The following is a 22,457-nucleotide window of genomic DNA, read 5'->3' as shown; positions in this document are numbered from 1 at the left end:
CATCTTGACCCTAAAACACACTCAACGACACCCTAACCACTGACATCAACAAACCTGGTTAATTGGTGGTTAATTGGTGGTTTCATCTGCTGTTTTGTTGGTCGATCAGTTGTATTATGTGTGGATCGGTTTTTGTCAGAGAGTCAAGTTGGTTTGTCGGTCAGTCAGTGTGTGCTTGAGTCAGTGTGTCTGTCCATGTCTGTCGATGTGTCTGGAATTGTGTCGGTTGAAATGTCCGTTGGTCGGAAGTGTGTCGGTCATTGTATCAGCCATTGTATTTGTTGACGTGTCAGTCAGGATGTCATTGGGTAGGTCCGTGTGTGGATTGGTCAGTGGGTAGTTCTACAATTCAATGGGCGGGTCGATGAATGGGTCGGTATGTAACCTTTAAAAAATTTTCAAAAAAACGAGATTGTGATTAATAAAATAATTTATTTCGTTTTGAATTGATTTAGCTTTGAAAGACATGAAGATCAGAAGGAATACACTATTAGAATCGAGCTACAAATATAGTTAAAATACTACCAAATAAAACCATAAACAAAAGTAACATAAAATATAAAATACAGAATGTTGATAATCAGTATATCTTGGAATGCCTGGAAACTTGTGGAAATTTACTGACATTTGCATTCATATGAACCAGCAAATAAATTCTGTATTTATGCATATCCTAATGAGCTGTAACATTCATTTGAATTGATAAATTTTCCATAAAATAGAAATATGAATACATTTTGATTATTAAGAAAGACTAAATGCCATATAACTCTGTTTTCAAACCATATATAGTTTTTCCTTTTATAAGGGCTTTTCCATATAGTTTTCTTTACACATTCCTTTATATACCTTTAAAGTGGTAAATGGAATAAAACCTGTTATAAAATATTAGCTAATGGAGCGCCATAGATATAAAAAAGTACTCTCAATATATTTAGTACTACATAGTATTACAAAGTACATAATCCAACAATATCTCATAATAAATGAAATCAAATAAAATGTTAACGAATTAAGCCCCAAATGATACCACCAAAAAAGTAAAATTACATAGTACTTTTAGAGATCAATTCAGATGACATTACATTTCTTACATATATCATAGCTATATCAACAACCAGTGTTAAACATCATATACATTAGATTATGAGTACTAAATCAAAAAGAGTTAACATGAACATAGATGATCTAGCATGCATGTTACAAAAAAGGCACTTGGCTAACAGGCTAAAAAGCACTGAAAATAAACAATAAGATTAGAAGAAGAAAAGTTAGTATTTATCTCTACAGGTCTAATGCAAGAAACACTTTTGAAGGTGACATATTTCAGCTTTGCTAAAGCCCTCTTTCTTGCCTTGCTCTTCGTAAATAATTTGAAGTGAAATATGATAGTAATAATTAGATAAATGTTTATAGCGCAGCTACTACAACAAATATACTCTACTGCGCTGTGATGAAAGCAACATCCTTAAACAGTGCTACTTTTGAGACACACAGAAACAAAAAATATTGAAAAGCTACCGAAAACAAGTGCGTCTTCAACAAAAGTCGAAGACGGTATTAAACATATAAGGCTTTTCTTATGTCTAGTGGAAGGTTATTCCAAAGTTTGGGAGCGGCGCAACTAAAAACATATATAAACACATTGTACATGTATATTAGATACATAGTATTTCAACTTTTCTCAAAATCACCTTCGTACATAATAATACGATAAAGAAATGGAAAAGTAAATATAAAATTATGCAAATTACATGATTTTTGTAACAATTTATTTAGTACTGATAAATTATTAAGAGGTAAAGGGAATAGACCTGTTCCCTGATGTTAATCTATACATTTTGAACAATTTCTCTTGACACCTAAAAAGTTTGCCAGAGGTTTGCCCGACATAGTACAAGTTCGCCAACAATTAACTCATCTAAACACCTATTACAATTGACCAGTGTCTCAATTGGATGTCGGTGAACCTGTACATGCGTTAATTGAAAACTTTAGTAAACAGGTCGATTTGGCAGTACTGATTTTATAACTTTTGATCAATTTAACAATATTATGATAATAATAATAATAATAGTAATAAATTTAGCTTCTTACAGTACTCACATCACAACACAAGGCACTCTAATATTACATGCGTGCACTGGCTAACTTTGCCAAAATTGTACAAATTGTTGCCATTTCCATTATCAAAATCAGGAATACCTTCAAATACTTGTTATACTTAATACAAACAATAATAATGATCCTAAGCATTGTTTTTCATGTTCATAATATACATGTTGAATACTACAGATCAGCAGATGTTGATAAGGAATGTCATTGTTTTAAATACATTTGTACAAAATAAAATGTAACAATCATAATCCAAATGATTTCACGTCGGAATTGTTATCCGTTGCTTTATATACATGCGATACAATAAATAATGATATTCGTTTTCACATTAAAATTTTCAATTTGAAAAATATAAATTCAAAGGTGATATTTTCAATTAGGGTACACAGAATCCTGATTATTAAAATTTCATTATTTAAGGCCACTTTATATTATTATCATCCAAATATTTCAATTTTTTTTCTTCTCATAATCTTTGATCACATGAAATTGAATTCAAAGACAAAGTTTGAAGCATTTATTTCCATTTCATAACAAGGCAATGACATATATTTTTTAAATGCAAGCAATGTCACAATGCGAGACAATACAAATTTAACACAAGCACATGAATACATTTTTATATAAAGAAGACTATTGAGGCATTCTTTCAAACAATTTCAGAACAAGGCACTCGCATCCCTTCATGGAAAATGGGACACTGTCATTGTATAAACTTACTGTAGATGTCTTGAAGATTTCTTTGACCCTATTGAAAGCAAATGTTATCACAATGACTGACAAATACATCTTTGACACACTAACATGAATGCATGTACATGTACACAACAAATATATTCTTTAATATAAACACTCTCTTGAAAAAAAAGGAAGATAAACTGTTGCTGAGTTGTCTTGTACATGATAACATGGTCAAGGCTAACTGAAAGACAATGTTTCCAGTTTTACAAATCTGAGATACAAGGCCCTATGTGTTATCAGTGTCTGTGATATGGTGTAATATAGAAGCCCTAAAAAATTGCGCTTCAAAATGATCATGAAGTGCTCAAAAAAAGTAAAAATCTTGACCGGGTATACCACACTCATTGTCCCCAATAGACTGTAGTGTTATTAAAACCATCGGGGGAACATTTTTTTAAATTTCGAATTCCAATCGAAAATATCTTGATAATCAGACAGGTGATCGGCTTGTAAAAGTCATTGGATTCCTGACTGACCTAAAGGTTTATATTATGATTGCAGCATGAGCTAAATCCAGGATTTCAGAATCTGAGACAACTTTACAGAGTCATTTTAAAGCTACAAATGGCTCTCCATAATATTTAAGTCCAACTTAGAGTTAACTTTGACTTAGGATCTTTGTGAAACGACCCCCCGGTAGACTGACAGACATAAATCCTTGTTCCCACTAAATTGATAGAAATTGCCAGTAAAAGGAGGGTTCACGCCATATGTGATTGTCTCCTGATATTCTACACAGGACCCGTTCCCAGCAGGTCACAACTATACCACCTCTGCCATGTCGTAGGTCTGTTTATTGAACATCTTTGTTGTGGCTCCCTTCATCCTATAGAAGACACTGGCCTGCCGGTCGGAAACGTTCTTGCGACGATTCTTCATCTGTAAAATAAATATCGAAAGAGAATAGAATAGAAATCATCGACTCTTAATTGCGACCCCCTTCTGGGGTATGAGAGTAAAACACATTAACATGTCATGATAATGATACATAATAAAGAATACAAATATTGCATAATGATACACAGAATACAGAATACAACAAAACAACTATCCAAATGAAATGTGTAACAATAAATAGAGGCAATCGAACGAGAGGCAATGAAACATGGTTTCATCAATGCTAAATTCTGAGAGAAACTAATTTTTTTTTCTGTTTTGGGGGTGTATTTTTGAGGTTTTATTATCCAAATGGTCAAATACATTAATATAACAATAATAACAATAATAAATGCATGTTTAACAAAGATCTTGACTGGATAAACAGGACTAGAAAAATAGCGCAAAATGTTAATCATGTCTGGTACCTTTGCAGAACAGCATCTTGACAGATGTTCACCCTCAATTGCCAAAGCCATGCCACAATGTTTGCGTGGTAGTGACTTTAAAATCCTTTTTACTATCAGGTGACCTTTGACTCTATGACCTGATGATAAAGCAGGGACATTAACATCCGTTTTACTATCGGGTGACCTTTCACCCTGTGACTGTATGACCTACGACCTTAACCCTATTTTAACTGGGCTATTTCAGACCAGGTTTTTACTGGGGGGGGGTCAATTTGACCCCCCCCTAAGATCTCGGCCGTTTCACCGCCGATCGCCGCGAAAATTTGCATGCATGTCAAGTGAAGTGTATAGAATACTATGGTAATTTCAAATTTTTTAAAAATTCACTCATTTGCATATTTATAGTAATTTATGCAAATAAGGTCATCAAATTCACATTTCTGCCCATAAATCATAGATTATTCATGTTTATGTATTCTTTTTCACTACATATATTTATTAGACCATTTGGAATAATAATACAACACAAAAAATTGGAAGAGCCAGGTTATTCCTTATGTTATCTCTTGTTTTTATAATTTCTTATGTATTTCATTGTTTTTTTAACTTATGTATTTTATTGTTTTTGTTGTTTTATTTCATTTATAACTACAATTCAACTATTTTGACCCCAAACCAAACATCTAAACTTTAAACAAGACTGAATAACCAATGTTTTATCTATTTTTAGGAAAAATGACTTTTACATATGTTTTGTACACAAATCACGAAAATGAGCGATTTTCGGGCTGACATGCAAAGACAAAAGGTCACGTGACCTTGTAACCGTAGGTCCGATTTTCAAAAAAATCGTTTTAAAAGATGCGTAAGACTCGAAAGTAAAAAGTCATGAAAGGAAAATTTTATATCTGCCGCGGTTTCGGAGTAGTCGCGAAATTTCTACAGGGGGGGGTCAAATTGACCCCCCCCCAGTTAACGTAGGGTTAACAATACAACTCATTATTCACCTTCTTGCTCATCTTCTTCTTGTTCTTGGTTACCAAGGGAACGTCATCCTCATCGCTCTCTTCCTCGCTCCTTGTTTCAAGCTATTATTAAAACAAACAAAGAATGAAATATCATTTTTCATTTAAACTTCATTTCATGTTTGATTTATCCCAATAGACCAGTTGACTAACATATTCAAATTTATGGATGTTTCTTTCCTAGGGACCTAGTGATGTGAGTTATTCCATTAATCTGTTATTAATGAATGAACTACAATAGTCAGAATCCAGTCTGCGACTTCTGCGTACATTAATTGTTGCTACGTCGGACAAGCCTTGGGCAAGCTTTCAAGGTGTCAAGAACAACCTTTGTTTACAAAATGTGGATACAATTTGAACATGTTCGTACACAGGTCTATTTGCAGTAACAGTTATACAGTAAGAGGAGGCATGATGGCTCAGTGGTAGAGCATTGGTCTCTTAACTGGAAAATCCTGGGTCCAAAACCAAGTCGATGGGATACTGGCTCTCGGTAAGGCTTTAGTTTTAGTCCTCATTACTTAGACCCTCCTCGGAGAGGACTTAAATATTTTGGTCCCCTGGTTGCTCACTTACAAGCAAACACATGATTTCTCAGCGGTCAAATAAAACAAACAAACCATCATTACCCCAGTAGTTTTTAGAAGTATATAATAAGAAATGCAAAACTTTTTCAAATTTAACTTTTAACAAATTATTCTAAGAGATGAGACAACATATCTTAAATGAAACAAAGCTCATATTTTTCCTAGCAATTGTCTCAACATCATTCAAAAGAAGGACAAGGAACTTTAAAGGTTTGTTCAAAAGATGGGTTAAATATATATGCAATAATTCAGCAGTATATTTGCTACAGTTACAGATGAGAATAACCAGATTTCAATTGCATACATATTCGTAGATGAATGTGCATATAATGTTCTAAGAAAACTTACTAATAAATTGAAAAATGCACGACTATCATTATCATTAGTAGGCCTTTGTCCAGCACACTATTCAAATTAGATTATAGCATATTGAAAATTATTTTAAAAAAATGTTATAGCATGTTGTTAGTTACCTCCATGTATTCACCAGCATCCCACTCTTGCTGTTGAGGTCAACAGTTCACGAGGTCAAAAGGTTAATAGGCCAAAGGTCATGCAGGAAAAAAAAATTGTTAAAGGAAAAAAGGTTAAAAGAAATATATGATTACAATAGGACACTGTACACTCTTAAAAATGCTCAAATGCAATCATACAAGAAAAAATGAGATTAAAATATCAATCTATAGAGAAATAGATTAGAAAACATTGAACAAACCCGCACAATTTGTTTAATAAACAAATAAAGCTGTGTTATTCAAAAAGCAGTTTGTGGTGTTAAAAAAAAAAATATCAAAATGAGTATATATGCATATGTGAACTTGTCCAAACTCAAAATTTATGTCAGTATCATTAAGATACATTTGTAAAATGCAAATATTCCCCCATTTTTTACAAGTGAGGTGACGTAACATTACAACAAATTATATAAAGTGGACAGAATATTATTATTCCTATGTGCTATTAAACACAACTATACAACATGTACATGCAATACAACATGAATTGAGTACAGAGCAGTTAATAAACCTATTAAAATGCTATTCATATCACAACTGCACAATACCAGATCAAATCAATTTCTATCAAGCATAATGAGTACCGGCAGACAAGATTAGATTAGATTATAAGACAACTTGAAATATTTGATATTTATGAAAGTTTCTAGCTGCCAGGACCGACATTCGCAAACTTGTCATGTCGCAAATGTCTTTTTGGTTTACAGTATATTTGAGGGCTCTGAATATAACATCAGTGATCCAAATTGGCTCCAAGCAGCTCAAAGCATTCTTTTCATTCTTTAATTTCATTGATTTTATTTCCAATTCTCGTAAAAAATACATTCAACAATATTAATTACATGTGACGTGAGCAGAGAGAGCTACATGTAATATCAGTGTCGTTGTTCATTCCTGTTGCAATATATTAAGCCACTCAAGAATAAGAATAAGAAAAACTAAAACAAAAAATTAAAGCACTAAAGTCTCTCAATTTTGATGTTTCTTGAACTAATTAAAAGTAAAAGATGAGAATAATAATAATGGTCACATTTTTATAGCGCTTGATAGTACATTTCTATGCGCTTTACCTTGCAATTATTATTGCCTCGGTCATTGGATTCAATTACTAACCTGCACATTATAATGCACATGCTCTGCTCCCTGGGGAGTATTCAGTTCACAATTGGTGCCAATTGAAAGATGCCAAGTTGAATCATTTCAGACTTTTAGAAAATTCTCAACTAATTAAAGAAGCTGATTATTCTTACCTGATGAGCACGAGTAATTTCAGAATTGATAGGAGCCATGTTGGCTAAGAACGTTTGATAGATGCCCTCCTGCTCCGGCTCTTGACCTTCCTCTGGTTGCCTAGCAACAAAAAAATAATTTTACAATTAAAGCAAAATATTAAGTGAATACATGTAAGTACATTTTTTAAAGCACATTTCAAATGTAATAGTGGTTCTGTAAGGGTTAAATATATATTATCAACAAAAGTTTGCAGAAAATATTTAAAAAATGGTCTTTTTGTATGTTGCTAATTTTTTTCAGTCAAGTTTAAGTCAAGTCAAGTCAAGTCAAGTTGAATCATTATAATCCTATTCACCTTTTTTTTTAGCACAACATTTCAAATTTAATAGTGCTTTATTAAATACATTTGATAACCTCAAAAGTTTGCAGAGGAAATCAAAATGGTCTTCTTGTATGGAGTTAATAATGTTTATTTTTCAGCCAGATTTGCGCCAAATCAAGTCTAGTCAAATCGTTATAATCCAATTCACTCATAGCATTTAAAATTTAATAGTGCTTACATATGATAAAGATCCAAAATTGGCAGAGAACATAACAAATGGTTTTCTTGTATGTTGCTAATAATTTTTAAATGTCAAATCAAATCATTATACAATCCTATTCACTCACGTGCATCTCTGTACAAGCTTCTGAGTGATGATGGCATTGATTTGTGCTTCGGCATAGGCGCCCTCTACAGCCAGCTTGGCTGCAGACTGAGCCGCATGGGCTCCAATCACACCAACATTGGCATCTGAGTTGCAGATAAATGAAAATTTATTTATTACTTCATTAATTAATTTATTTGGTATTATTACCACAATGTTGCCAATTTGAAGATTAGCAGTAGCCCAAAAGAAAAAGATTGAAGAATATTTGAGGGAATACTCTGTTCTACAAAATTTCTTTTCTTCTTTGGATTATTAGACACAAAATCACTTAAGTTTGGGGACTCACTTTGTTCTTAAAACTTCCTACATTTGAGTGCATTTATTAGACAAAAATCATAACTTTTCACTGTGGCCAATTTAAGGATTATCAATGGCCCACAGGAAGATGATGATATGAGTTTGAGTGCTCGCTCTGTTCAGCAAACTTCTCATCCTTCAATTACTTTTCAGGCAAAAATTATTTTTAGTTATTTATTATGACTCTTTATTATCAATATCATCAGTTACCATTATTGCCAATTTAGGATAGGGATTAAGATTGAATGAATTATCAGAAGAAAAAAAATACCATTATTTCTTATTCATCATGATTATTCATTATCGATATGATCAGTTATCAATATTGCCAAATCAAATGGATAAAATGAGTTTTCCGTGTTTGCTCTGTTCAGCAAACTTCCAATTCTTGAATTACTTATCAGTTATCATTATTGCCAAATTAAGATAAGGATTGAATTACAATAATTTTTTATAATTTTGTATGATCATGTATTTTCAATATCATCAATTATCAATATTGCCAAATTAAGAAAAGAATTAAACGAGTTTGAGTGCTCACTTTGTTCTGCAAACTTCCTATCCTTGGTGACAGGCCTATCCATGGTTAGGATCCTCTGGTAGTCCAGACCATCACGGCCTGTGTAGCGGATCTGGACCTGGAACGGCAGCTTCTCTAGACCTTCAATCATGGTCTGGGCCACGCTCTCGTAGATCGGCTCTTCTGAGGGGACCAAACAAAATGAGGTGCGTAAAGTAGTAAATTATAATTATTTTCTGTACTCTTGATTCCTCGCATTGTCTACTCTTTGTATTATGAAAGTGTTCTTCTATCTTTGTCTTGTCCCATTCTTGTCTCTGTTGGCATCCCCCTTTTTTCCCTTTATAGTTAATTTTGTAGTTACGGACTTGTTAATTTAATTACTCATTATTACTACCGGTCAGTATCATTTGAGGTGTCTGCACCTGTACAGTCAAACCTTTCCTAATGGTTTTTATTTATAGTCTATTGGGGAAAATGATTATGATAAAACCGGTCACTCAAAGATTTTTACTTTTTTGAGGCACTTCACGATCATTTTGAGGCGCATTTTTGGGGGCTTCAATATTACACCATATCACAGACACTGATAACAGGTAGGGCCATGCATCTCAGATTTAACATTGTTAAACGATGCCTTTAACAGAAGAAGAAGAAGATTAATATTTTAAACAACGACTTACCCTCCACTCTCTCCACAACTGTAGTTCCACCAAAGTTGTCATATAACACTGTATAAACAAATGAAACAAGACATTAATTATCAATGACAGTAGCCTAGCCTATGGGTCCTGAGGTCATACACAAAACCATCATGAATCTAAGTTCGTGGACATCCCATAGAAATGTGTGATTCTATGGGATGTCCAAGAATTTAGACTTACAAAGGTTTCGATAAACAACCCGAGCCACTTAAGGAGTGCTACATTAAAGGGGCAGGTTGGGGGGGGGGGGGGAGGGGGAGGGGGGCACAGGAAATGTTAGATGGCTCAAATGTCAGAAAATGAGGCCGTTTTAATAGGTGAGGAGAGGGGGGGGGGTCAAATTATTTTCTTTTATGTTAACCATTCTCTCCTTTCTCTTTCTCTTTCTCTCTCTCTTTCTATTTCTTTTTTAAAATTCAATTTTCTTTTTCCTTTTCACCATTTCATGGGGGGGGGGGGTGGATGAGGCAGGCACAAAATCCATAAATGCTCAATTTTGTGAAGTTATCAAAAGCTTAGCTGGGGGAGGGGGGGAAAGTCCTACTAAGGTCACATGCAAATCTGGAAATATCCACTGTATGCGTACTCTCCTAGACAGATTTCAATGTTGTTGTTGGTTGTATTTGTGGCGTTCAGTCAATTTTGACTATTTACACCTAGTCTGGTTCTTTAAGTCGTGTCGAGGTAGACGAGTCGTAATATAATTTTTAACAGATTTCAATGTTTTGATTTCCAGCATTTCACCTTACCTTCTTTTCTCCTCACTCCAAACTCAAAAGTAGTCTCTGAGTCGGCTGTCACAAGCCCAACGTTATGGGTTGCTTGGCTTTCTGGGTTGTCGCTCTCACCATCCTTCAAAAACCTGATGGAATAATAATTAAAGACAAAATTCAGTCAGGTTTGAAAATTTTGTTTGTGTTCTTCTACCTCAGAATTTAGACCATGGTCCGTAATAACCTCTTGTATACGATTTTATTTTGGTTAAAGCTGTATTTTCCCTGGTCCCTAGAAGAGTAATAATAATCTGGAATATGGAGACAAGCCATTGGTTAATGTTTGGGCAAATCTGTCTGCATATATGTGTGCTTCAGAGAGAAATTGGCAAAAGCACCAACAATAAGTGCCTATTCCCTGTGATATAAGATAATAATAATTTGAAAATGAACATACCTTCACTAACATGAATAAGATTTTCAGAATTTAATCAAGTAATTACCGATTAAAAACACAAATTCCTTAAACATGCACTACGCAAGACTCTATCAAACTTATTAAAAATGGTCCTTGACTTCAAATAAGACAAGTTGCAGAGTATAAATCAGTATCATTTTTAAGAATAGGAGATACTTACAGGCCTTTGTGGAGGACCATCTTAGCTGAAACATTGGTTGCTAGGACTGGGTCTGCTAGAATGTCTGCAAACTGCTGGTTGAGATCATTGGGTTGAACGATGCTCACCTGCGTGAAATATAGTACATGGGACCATGACATCATTTTTTTGTGGTAATTCTTGAGCAATATTTCAATAACCAATGCCAGCCAGTATTGAATGTTGACCCCCCTTTAAAAGGCAGTTGGAGGGGGGGGGGGGTGGGGTTACTCCCCATCTTTTCTTGCCATGGAGCAACAAAATATTTTGAAACTTGGCACGTACCTGTAAATAGAATTACTCAATATCAATATAAATATGAATTTTTTTGTGTGGAATCCACCCAATGTGCCAATGTTACTGTTAAACGATTGGGCTTTTTCATCCACTGGAAAGCTTGAGATACCATTTTGAAGATGTTCATCATCAAAATTTGTATGACCCTTGCCATGGAACCTATAGTTATTTCAATTTTCAAAAAATTAATAACCTTTCTAATTTTTTGTCCTATTTCATTCAACCTTTCACCAATCTTCTCTGATTTTCTGCATTCCTCTAGACAAGTTTGCTATCAAGGCTAGATTTCCCTTTAAAGTGGGACTGCACTACTTGTAGCTACTTGCGCCCTCTATACAGCCAAACAATGCCTAAGCGGTACCCGTTGATCCCCCATGGTCCCCTTTTTCTTATGTTACATGTAATTGAGAGCTGATTTGATGAGATAACCACCAGGGAGGTCTAATTCCTCCTGGCCAAACAAGTGCAGATAGGCTTTAAACTGAATGACCTACCTGTCCTCTTGTCTTGTCCGCTACACTCCCGAGCTCAATAGCCCTACAGTCCTCTCCTTCTAGCGTTAGTACTGATACACATACACTGGAAAGACCCAACAAACAAAAGTTTATACATAATAATAATAATATTCAGTTCTTATATAGCGCATAATACGTTATGAAATAACATCTCATCTCTATGCGCCCCCAAAGAGCTTTGGAAATTATTACCCTAGCTTTATTACATGTAACAGGTCATACTTCTTCTATTTCAAGCTTTATCTTTGCTGTCCTTTTTATTTCCCTGTCTTTTTCCATTTACATGTTAATTTTTTTTTTAGTTATTCCTATTTTGTATATTACAGCGCATATTACAGTATTTTATCAAACCAATTTTCAATGTACTGTATTTTCAAAGTCTTTTGTAAACTTTATTTTGTTTTAGGCTTTGGTTGCTATAAACTATATAAAAAAAAAGATTGAAATGCCTTAACAGTACATTATATTTGTTCTCTCAATTAATTCTAAATGTTAAATACTGATACATGACCAAAATAGCAGTACAAACTAAATGGTACATGAAAAGCCACTAGCCAGAGTCTCATTTCACAAAACTTGATATCAACAACAATTCACAATAAATATCATACACTACTAAAACCTGTGAATCTGATTGGATGAGAGCAAATTTGTAATATCGAATTGTGACACTTGTTATAGACAAAACGTTTTGTGAAACAGGGCCCTGATTCGTCGGCCGTTGGATCTTTTTACTCACCCGGAGTCTCGGGCAAAGTTGCCGACCTCGTCATAGAAGGCTGCTGCTTGTTCATAGGCCGCGTCATTGTCCATGTCGTTGAGCGCCCCCAACCCGACGTTGGCTGATCCGTCGGTGCACATGATGACCTTTGACCCTGGCTTCTGTGCTGCCATGGAGATGGCGATCAGGAGGGCGGGGCCTAACGCGGTCTGACCGCTCTCTGTTAAGCTGATAATTAGAATTGAGGTAATGGATAAATGACTCATCATCTAATAAGGCATGTGCTTATAAAAATTGTCCTCTTATCACGGTATTGTTTATGCTTTTAACCCTTTAGCAACTAAACCATCCGAAACTGCCCCCCCCCCCCCTTTTACTCACTGAACCGACCGTTTTTGTCAGTTTTCGTCAGCTTTCAATGCACTATGGTATCCGTTCTAGGGTCCACCGTGATAATGTTATACGTGCGTAATCCTTATGATGTCTACAGGAGGATTCTGCATAGAAAAATAGTGCATGTTTCATATTGTTCAGAACAATGTCAAAATGAGAGCAATATTGCAACATCTTCCAGTGAGTATATAGGCCATTTTTACAAAATATCTAGTTGCTAATGGGTTACAGATCTTGTCTGTTTTATTGTAGTCTTGGGCCATATTTTCTGTCATCGTTTTTCTTAGTAATGCTTATAAATCTGCATATTTTATGTTCTTTATTGTCTCTTTTCCCCCTTCAAACTTGTGTGGTGACGTTGAATATTAGAAAATCGTCTTGGTATTGCTTTAATTTTGGCATGATTGATGGTCTAATTGAGTTCTTCAATATCTGATTTAGTCTTGTCTTAATCGGTGTTCTTTCAGATATTTTAGTTTTCTTTTTAGTATTGCTCTCATTGGCTTCTGCCTCATGTTGCATAAGACCAGTGACCAGTCTTCATAGGTTTCACTCCTAAAGATGATAGCAATGAAAAAAAAAAAAAAATCAAACTTGGCCCTAAATTAGGAAGTGCTTTATCTCGCCTTCATCTAGTCACAGACAAAATGGCCGACTTGAAGGATGTGGGCTATCCATCTCACCTGTATATCTTTTCTGTGAGACAGCGATGAACCTCTGATATGGGACCAGGAAGAGGGAAGTTCTGTCCGAGGCTGATCAGGCTCTCTCTGTCGGTTAGACCAGCGCCCTCTAGGGGCACCGGATCAAGGCTGCCGTCTCCGATCACAGTCACCTAAAACAAACAAAAAAAGAAGAAAAAATCATTGGATAATAGACTGAAAGCTTCATTCTCTCAATGGTTGTTTTACTATGTCCATGCAACAATATTCTTGATTGGCCAAACTGGCATCTGTATGTGCATCTCTGTTACACCAAATAAGTGGTTTGGGAGGCCTCTTTTACAAGATTTGATTTAAATTTCTATGTTATTTATCTTGTTTGTTTATATTATTATTAATATTTATTTATTTATTTATTTGTTATTGTCATTATTTTATTATTCATTCATTTATTTACTTATTTATTTATTTATGAATTAATTAATTTATATGTATCTACTTATTCATATATACATATATATTTATATATCTACATATTTTTTTGGTTTATTTCTTTATTTCTTTATTTCTTTATGAATTAATTAATTCATATGTATCTACTTATTCATATATACATATATATTTATATATCTACATATTTTATTTATTTTTATTTTTTTTTTTTGGGGGGGGACTCATTTTGCTTTAAAGCTTATCTGCCGTAGTTTACAGGAGGGATTAGACCGCTCTGCAAGGTCACTGGACAGGTGGTTAACTCATCAACTCAGCTCTCAGTTAACATAAGAAAAAGAGGATCATGGGGGACCAATGGTCACCGATTAGACATTGTTTGTTATATAGAGGGCGCAAGTAGCTACAAGTAGTGCAGTGGACCTTTAAATACACATTTTGGTCACTTTGTTTGATCATGACATGAAGTGAATGTTTTAATAAGTTAATCATACTTACATTGTTGTTGAATGCTACCAGTCCGACCCTCTTGTGACTATTCTCTGCTCGTAGTTTATCAACTTGCTGCTGTATGGCTGACTGCATGGACTGAGAAAAAAAAACAAAAAAAAACAATACAATTTGTTAATATCATACTGTATGCTGACTGTTCTTTGTCTTTAGTTTAGCAACTTGCTCTTGTATGGCTGACTGCATGGAATGCGAAAAGGACATAATAATAATATTGATCCACGTTTATATTGCGCTTAATACATCGACAATGTCTCTAAGCGCTTTAAAGGTAATACAAAGTTTTGGTATGGGGTCATGAATTTGGTTCAAATGAACATATTGGAAGCATATACGATCCTACAATATTCAGTGATCGTTGTCGCGGTCGAAATCGACTCTAAAGTTATGAAATTGTAAATAATAAACACTTTATGTTGAATAGCTCCCTCTCAAGGTCAAGATATTAATTAAGCTATAAAACAATGTTTATTGACTAAAATCGACCGATTAGCTATTCTCGTTCGGAAATTATATACCACAACTAAATACTCAGAGATTTTCATTATCGCAGCTACCATTGTACGGCCGTAGGAGCTATTTGAAATTTATCAAAATTTACCGGGAGCACCGGTAAATCTTTATATTCAATTTTTCTCGAAAGCAGAAGTGTTTTAGGGGCTAAAATTTCTGGTGTTATTAATACATTAATGCATCCACAAGGGCATCCAAATATATCAAAATTGTAAAGAATCACTATCAACCCATTTTTCAAAATTTCCCAAAACTTTGTAATACCTTTAAAGATATATTATTACCCCTGTAATTGGATTCTAGTTTGCCTGCACAAAATGCATGCAGATTCTCCACTCCTTCTCAAACATGAAAAATAAACCCCTCATAAAAAGTTTGGAAACCCAGGTTTGATTGATTATATCTCTCTTGTTATGGCATAACTATCACTTTGTTCAAAATCATTAGAAAGTGTGCTAATTCTTGTTTAAAATGAAAGCCTATTTGTTATGCTTTTTCAGTCATGGAATGTATATAACATCAAAAAAAGGGGCAAGGTCAAAAGTAAAAAGTTGCAAAATACACTGCTCTTTTTTGGCTGTGCTTCCTTCCTACTGTCAAGTGTGTAAGGCTGCTGTGTAGTGCACTGCATAACAATAACAATGTCTACCAGTGCATTTTGCAACTTTTTGCTTTTGATCCTGTCCATTATTCTGATGTATATTGCTCATTCAAGGGCAGCAAAATACAACAAATATAGTATATTTTTTAAAGGTGAATATACTTTCTAATGATACTATAAAACAAAGCGATAATCATCCCATTGCAAGCAAGATATAATCATTCAAACTTTAGTTCTCAAAGTTTTTTTACAGGGTTTATTTCTCTGAAAATTAAACAAAAGAATAGAGAGAGCAAAGTTCATAGCAAGGAATTTTGACATCACAGGTATTCAAAATTTCAGAAATGCAAAGATTACTCAAATGCATTGTTTGCATCTTTTTATTGCATCTTTTCTTAAAGCTTATCTGTACTGGTTTATAGGAGGGATTAGACCACACTGCAAGGTCACTGGACAGGTGGTTATCTCATCAACTCAGCTCTCAATTTACATGAGAAAAAGAGGATCATGGGGGACCAATGGTCACTGATTAGGCATTGTTTTCTATATAGAGGGAGCAAGTAGCTACAAGTAGGACAGTGTGGCTTTAAGAAGTAAAACTACTGAATTTACCTGAAGTCTGGAGACATACGAGACATGCTTCTTGGGCTGAGGTGGTGCAGCTGGTCTCGGTGGTGCAGCAGGCCTTGGGGGTGCAGCAGGCTTCTGGGAGCCAGCAGGGGACCTCTGGGGTGCAGCGCTGTACCTCTCTTCCAGCTCTCTCTGCCCACCAGCCTGGGCACCACCGACCACAGAGGCAGGACGGGGGAGGGTAGGGGGCGGGGCAGAGGGTGTGGCTGGTGCCTGTGCTGTGGCTTGAGTTGATGGTGCAACGGACGATGCCGTCGATGCGGTCCTTGCGATCTGGATCTGGGCTAAGGCTTGGACCTGGCCTTCAATGGTCTCTTGATAGTCAGCCAGCATCTGGGCATCGAGAGCCTCCTGGTGGGCGACCCTTGACCTCTGCTCAGCCGCGTCCAGCTCCTCCTGGTAAGCCTGGAGGGCCACCTGTTCATCACTGCGCCTGCCTTGCACAGAAACTTCACTTGACACCTGCAAAAACAAACGGCGAAGTTCAGGGGGGCGTTTCACAAAACTTGCATCACTGACAAATGACAGTTTGTGTTATAAGCTACGGAAATCCTTGCTTCTGATTAGTTATCAACAGATTTGTCATTTGTCATTGAAAAAAGGCTTTGTGAAACGGGTCCAAGGGCCTTTCATGTTCGCAACATGCACAATTTCCCTGACGGTGCTTGAAGCCCTTGCGTTAGAAAAATGCAAATTTTATTTAGACTTGAAATTGGTATCCCTTGGCAATTTGCAACAGCCGCCATGATTCTATATGTCTGCTAATAACAATTACTGAGCAATTGATATGGTAAATAGTTATTATGACTATAACAAAATACATCAAAAATTGCCAAAACCTGATTCTCACTGCCAATAGATACAGAGCAAGCAGTCAAACCTGTCTATAGCGACCGCCCAAGGGAAACACAAAAAGTGTTCTTTGTCGACAGGTTCCTTTAGTACATATTTCAATGAGAAACCATTTTCAAGAGAAACAAAAGAATGTGGTCTTTGTAGACAGGTGGTCACTAAAGCAGGTTTGACTGTATATGGTTGTACATTAGCAACCAGGGGGACCGACGGCTTTAAGTCCTCTCTGACTCTGAGGGACTTGGTAAGGAGGACTAATGTCTGATCAAAAGGCACAAGCTCATTGACTTGGTTTTGAACCCAGGACCATTAGGTTACGAGACCACTGCTCTAATCCGAGCCTTCTGGCAACCATCTACATAGAAGATGATGAGGGTGCCATTATCTTCTCTGACAACATTGCCATTTAAAGCCAGTCTGCACTAGTTTGGCTAGGGGGGATTAGACCACCATGCAAGGTCACTGGACACTGGGGGACCAACCGGCACCGATTAGGCATTGTTTGCTGTATAGAGGGTGCAAGTAGCTATAAGTAGTGCAGTGGGGCGTTAACCTTGCCATTATCAAGATTAGCATGTCATTGAACATAGAGGGCACCCTACCTCTGTAGTAACAGCCATGCTACCGGATACATCCACGCAGAAGATGACAAGGGGGTCTGCATCGCCTCCCGAACCTGGTCCGGTCACATAGGTACTGTCCTCTGTTGTAGGTATGACTGTACCATCAGCAGCAGGGTTTTCATGCTCACAGAACTCACAGATCCAGAACTGCATGGGAAGTCAAGGAAATTGCAGAATTGTTGTCATTATATTCATGATGAAATAATGTTAAGAAAAGACTGAAGGCTGGAAAAGTGATCATACTACAGTTTGAGATACCTACATGTACTTTACACAACCCTTCCCTACCGCACCCCACTCCATAGTACTCAACCACAACCAAACTCACCCCGCCCCTTTGCCGCCTCACTCCATGCCACCCTACCCCATATCCTAACCCACCCCATCCTTCACCAAACCTTAACCCTACCTACTATTCTCCACCTCATTCTACTTCATCCCACCCTACCCCTACTTGCCCTACCCCAATCTACGGAGCAACTTTAGAATTTCCCCACCACCAAAAATTGACCAAACGTTTGTAGGTTAACAAACACTCCACCAATGAACATTAACCCTAATCTTAACCCTACCCCTAACTCTAACCCTTGGTGATGGATGTTCTTGTATATAGACCGTATTGGTGGGGTATTCTAAAGTTGAGCCCAACCTACCTCACCCCACTCCATCCCACCCTACCCTACCCCATCTAAACTTACAGAACCCCACTCAATCTCATCCTACCCCAGTAGGGGAGGGGGCTTGATATGAACTTTGCTCCTTCATGTTCTCTACTCATAAAGCATTTCAATAACTCATAAAACCCATTTTATTGTTACCATTTCGGTAAAGTCACATGGATTGGAAAAGAAGACCTTGGGGTAACAGTTATTTAGTTAATCTTTTTCTTTTCCTGGCATCCATGACTCTTTTCCAAATGTACTCTTGTTTTGTATACAATGATTTTCTTTGTTTTTGCCGAATAAATAATAATAATAATAATAATAATAACAACCGGGGGGGGGGGGGGGAATGGTTAAGTCTTCTATCGATACACAGATTATTGTTCCGATCATTTATTTTATCACCCCTTTCACAAGATAATTCTCCAAGCTTGCTTACCTTTCCTGAGTACAACTGTGATATCTTACTGAGATGTGACATGGCAGCTCCGCAGCTACCACAGAAGACTGGTGACCCCGTCACTGGGCTCTCTGCCTGTACCAGCTTATCAAACTTTACTGCAACAATGTTAGTATCAGCTCGACGAATCTTAGATGAGGCTATAAACCAGACCAAAGAGATGAGGAAACGCAATCAAGTTAATGCCATTCAACAGAAATGACTTATCACTAAACAAAGTTTAATTGACATTATATGCACCTGGTACCACAAATGTCTTAATAATTTCAAATTTCATCCACCAGAGATAAATGTACATGTAACCGATATATAATGAATATACAATTTTCAGAAATTAATATAAAATCTTCAAAGTTTATAAAAAAATTTGTGAGATGTCATGCACGCAATATGATACAAATCATAACCTGGGCAAAGGCAAGGGGAAATCAAGTTTTTGGGGATAAAAAAGGAAATTAATGGGATAAAAATAAATAAAGCAATTGATAAATAGTGAGGCAATGACATCAGAAACTGATAACCAAATTGGCAATTTGTGTAGCGATTTTCTAAGTTCCATAGTTTTTCATACTTTAAACAAAATCATAACTTCCTCATTAGTTATCCGATTTTACTCAAAATTTTGTTTGCTCTGTTTCTCTTGTTTTTCTGCATCTATTTAAAGTAAATTATTTTTGGAATGGACTTGGCCTTTAATACAGGAAGTTTGTCTGAGGTTTAAATTTTAAGATCACAATAGCCCTACAGATAAAACCTGTTCTGAAAGGGTTGAAATAATCATAAAGGAGGTAATTGATTTTAATACCGTTTCTCAGAAGAGACTGATACTCTCCTTCACGGAAGGCTTCATAGGTAGGCTCATCCATGGGGTCAGCTGCTCCTTCCTTCTTCCTCATCGGGGGTAGAGGGGGAGGGGCGCTTCCAATAAACGACCCAGCTGTAGGGGGAAAAAAGGGTCACTTTAGAGTACAAATGATTACCCTTTATGAGTATCACAGGTTTTAATGGCTGATTACTGTGAAAATTTAAACACCCGGAATACATGGTCATAAACATGTAAAAGAAAGACACAATTTGTTTTCATATGAAACATTTAAATATATTCACCTAAATATTTAAAGTGGCATTAACTACCTCAAAGAATTAAGAATTAGGTTCAGAAATATTTTCTATTCACAGCCGGATATAAAGGCAATAGGCCATTTTTGTAATGTTATCAAATTGAGTGCACACATCTTTTTTAAGTGCCTCATTACAAATTTGTTTTCACCTGTTAAGAATATTTGTATTTCAATAGTCAGAATGCGAACTGCATACATTCTGGGTTGTGAAGAAGGACAAGCCATAATGCCTGTTCTACCTAAATGTAGCAACACATATCTGATGCATTATAATGTCTATGTACATTTAAACCCTTACTCGTTTAGGTAGTTGGAATAAATGTCATCACCTCTTTTCATGAAATGATTGTGACAATATGATTTATTCTTGATAACCATCAAGAATCAGTTATATCTGCTCAGAACTTTATCAATCAATCTAAAGAGCCATGGAGATCAATCTACAAGATTCTGAGAAGATAGAAACTGTATACATGTATATCAAGAATACACCACAGAACTCATAAAAATTAATTCAAAAACCACCTATGGCAGTAGACTTCTGGAATAAAAGCTTTACAGCTTTACAGTGGGGTCCTCTGCGGTAATTTAAATTGTAATATTTTTGTGATAGGTACTTGATTCAATTCAACTTTAAATTTATGTATAATATTTAGCCATCACCTGGTAATTTATTCAAATGGAAACTCAAAGAAAACAATTTGTGCTATTTCTGTAGGGTACCATATATGTATGTACTTTCTTAATGCAAAAAGGTTAATCATTTGTCATTTATCAATAGAACTCAATGGAATTTTCCATGTGGTATTCCCCAGCAATTGGCTCTTATAGATTTTATGAACATGGACTTTGTCTTGTGAAAAATTTAGGTTACAATACTCTTTCAATTGTTATTAATCTTTTATAACTGTATCAAATACACGCGGCATAAGTCCGCATAACTAAAACGTGACGCTCCTGTGAAAAAAATAATACACCATACTGTCATACAATCATTTCATGAAAAGAGATGGGACAAATCATTCCAACTTTATGGGCAACAACATATCCTAAAAACTTTTTAAGCCATGTTTTACATAGAAGTAGATGGAAAGGCTTGATTCGCCAATGTCTGAAAGGCATCTAGCAAACAAGCAAGTTTACTCCCACCGATCAAATACAGATTACTGATCAAATAAAACGATATTTAATCATTGAATATTAATCAAACAAAGTGTTTGACGATCTATTACATGACTTAAACTTACGACCGGCATATTCAGAAGGGTGACTCATAGGGATAAACCGGTATTTAATCAATTAATATTAAAGGGATTGGGTAACTTTGTCTCAGATTCTGAAACAAAATCCTGGATTTAGCTCATGCTGCAATGATAATTATAAACCTTTAGGTCGGTCAGGAATCCCATGACTTTTACAAGCCGATCGCCTGTCTGATTATCAAGATATTTATCATTGGAAATCGAAATCAAATTTTCTGTTTTCCTAACGTTTTTTTAACACTACAGTCTATTGGGGAAAATGAGTATGGCAAAACCCAGTCACTCAAAGATTTTTACATTTTTTGAGGCACTTCTTGATCATTTTGAAGCGCAATTTTGTAGGGCTTCAATATTACACCATATCACAGACCCTGATAACACCTATAGGGCCATGCATCTCAGATTTAACATTGTTAAATGATGCCTTTCATATTAATCAAACAAAGTGAACAGCTAGACTTGAAACTTACGACCAGCATATTCATAGGGGTGACTCTGGCGCTTCAGGTAGTCATAAGGTTTGGCGTAGTCACTGCTTTTGGTCGATGCCTTCTGGGGACTTCTGTTATCGTAAATCGGTTCATTGCCTGGAAAAGAAAAGTATTTGACAGGGCTTTAATTGAAAATCATTTACAACTAATCTAGCTCTAATCCTAATCAAAATTTGAATCTAGAATCCTTAATCGTATCAAATTGTAGTTATCCTTTGACTTCTATTATGGGCATTTTATTTCTGCATTTTCCATCATAATGAACAGTAATATAGAAACTAGGTAAATGTATTATGTTATTAACAAAAGTTTAAAAAAAAAAATATATCAAGATGTGATTGTTTAAATATAGTGCTCTTTGCTATCACTGTCATTATATCTAGCTTTTTTTTAAATTCAGGAATGAAATGTATGGATAAATATCATAAGTACAGTACACATTGCACAGAAAAGGTCATTTTTATAATGTTAACAAATCTTGCATATATATGCCTTTGATTGTGAAGTGCCTTGATTAGAATGATTTCATTCACCTGTTTACAAATAATTCTGTTTCAATAATCAGAATTCAAATTGCATACATTAGTTG

General features: G+C 35.6%; 1 protein-coding gene across 10 annotated transcripts in view; it reads right to left on the bottom strand.

Moving 5' to 3' along the window:
- Positions 1-412: 412 nt before the first annotated feature.
- The window catches only part of LOC115924921 (circularly permutated Ras protein 1-like), a 31,901-nt gene continuing 9,856 nt past the window's right edge, over positions 413-22,457 (bottom strand). For 9 of the 10 annotated variants that reach the window (XM_030987809.1, XM_030987810.1, XM_030987803.1 and 6 more), the window contains 18 exons: positions 21,848-21,964; positions 19,800-19,931; positions 18,974-19,134; positions 17,852-18,019; positions 16,380-16,859; positions 14,642-14,731; positions 13,715-13,866; positions 12,657-12,866; positions 11,897-11,981; positions 11,088-11,194; positions 10,486-10,598; positions 9,716-9,763; positions 9,054-9,215; positions 8,175-8,298; positions 7,523-7,622; positions 6,231-6,260; positions 5,153-5,233; positions 413-3,738 (listed from right to left, as the gene is read on the bottom strand). In XM_030987809.1, the coding sequence (XP_030843669.1) occupies positions 3,622-3,738; positions 5,153-5,233; positions 6,231-6,260; positions 7,523-7,622; positions 8,175-8,298; positions 9,054-9,215; positions 9,716-9,763; positions 10,486-10,598; positions 11,088-11,194; positions 11,897-11,981; positions 12,657-12,866; positions 13,715-13,866; positions 14,642-14,731; positions 16,380-16,859; positions 17,852-18,019; positions 18,974-19,134; positions 19,800-19,931; positions 21,848-21,964 (2,477 nt within the window). In that variant the 3' untranslated portion in view covers positions 413-3,621. The remainder of the gene's footprint in view (positions 3,739-5,152; positions 5,234-6,230; positions 6,261-7,522; positions 7,623-8,174; positions 8,299-9,053; positions 9,216-9,715; positions 9,764-10,485; positions 10,599-11,087; positions 11,195-11,896; positions 11,982-12,656; positions 12,867-13,714; positions 13,867-14,641; positions 14,732-16,379; positions 16,860-17,851; positions 18,020-18,973; positions 19,135-19,799; positions 19,932-21,847; positions 21,965-22,457) is intronic. The other variant, XM_030987805.1, reaches the window with a different exon arrangement.

This window comes from Strongylocentrotus purpuratus, unplaced genomic scaffold (genome assembly GCF_000002235.5).
Source record: "Strongylocentrotus purpuratus isolate Spur 01 unplaced genomic scaffold, Spur_5.0 spur5_scaffold_17, whole genome shotgun sequence".
Classification (NCBI taxonomy): Eukaryota; Metazoa; Echinodermata; class Echinoidea; order Camarodonta; family Strongylocentrotidae; genus Strongylocentrotus; species Strongylocentrotus purpuratus.
The sequence above is the reverse complement of the archived record's forward strand: the minus strand, read 5'-3'. Positions and strand labels throughout refer to the sequence as shown.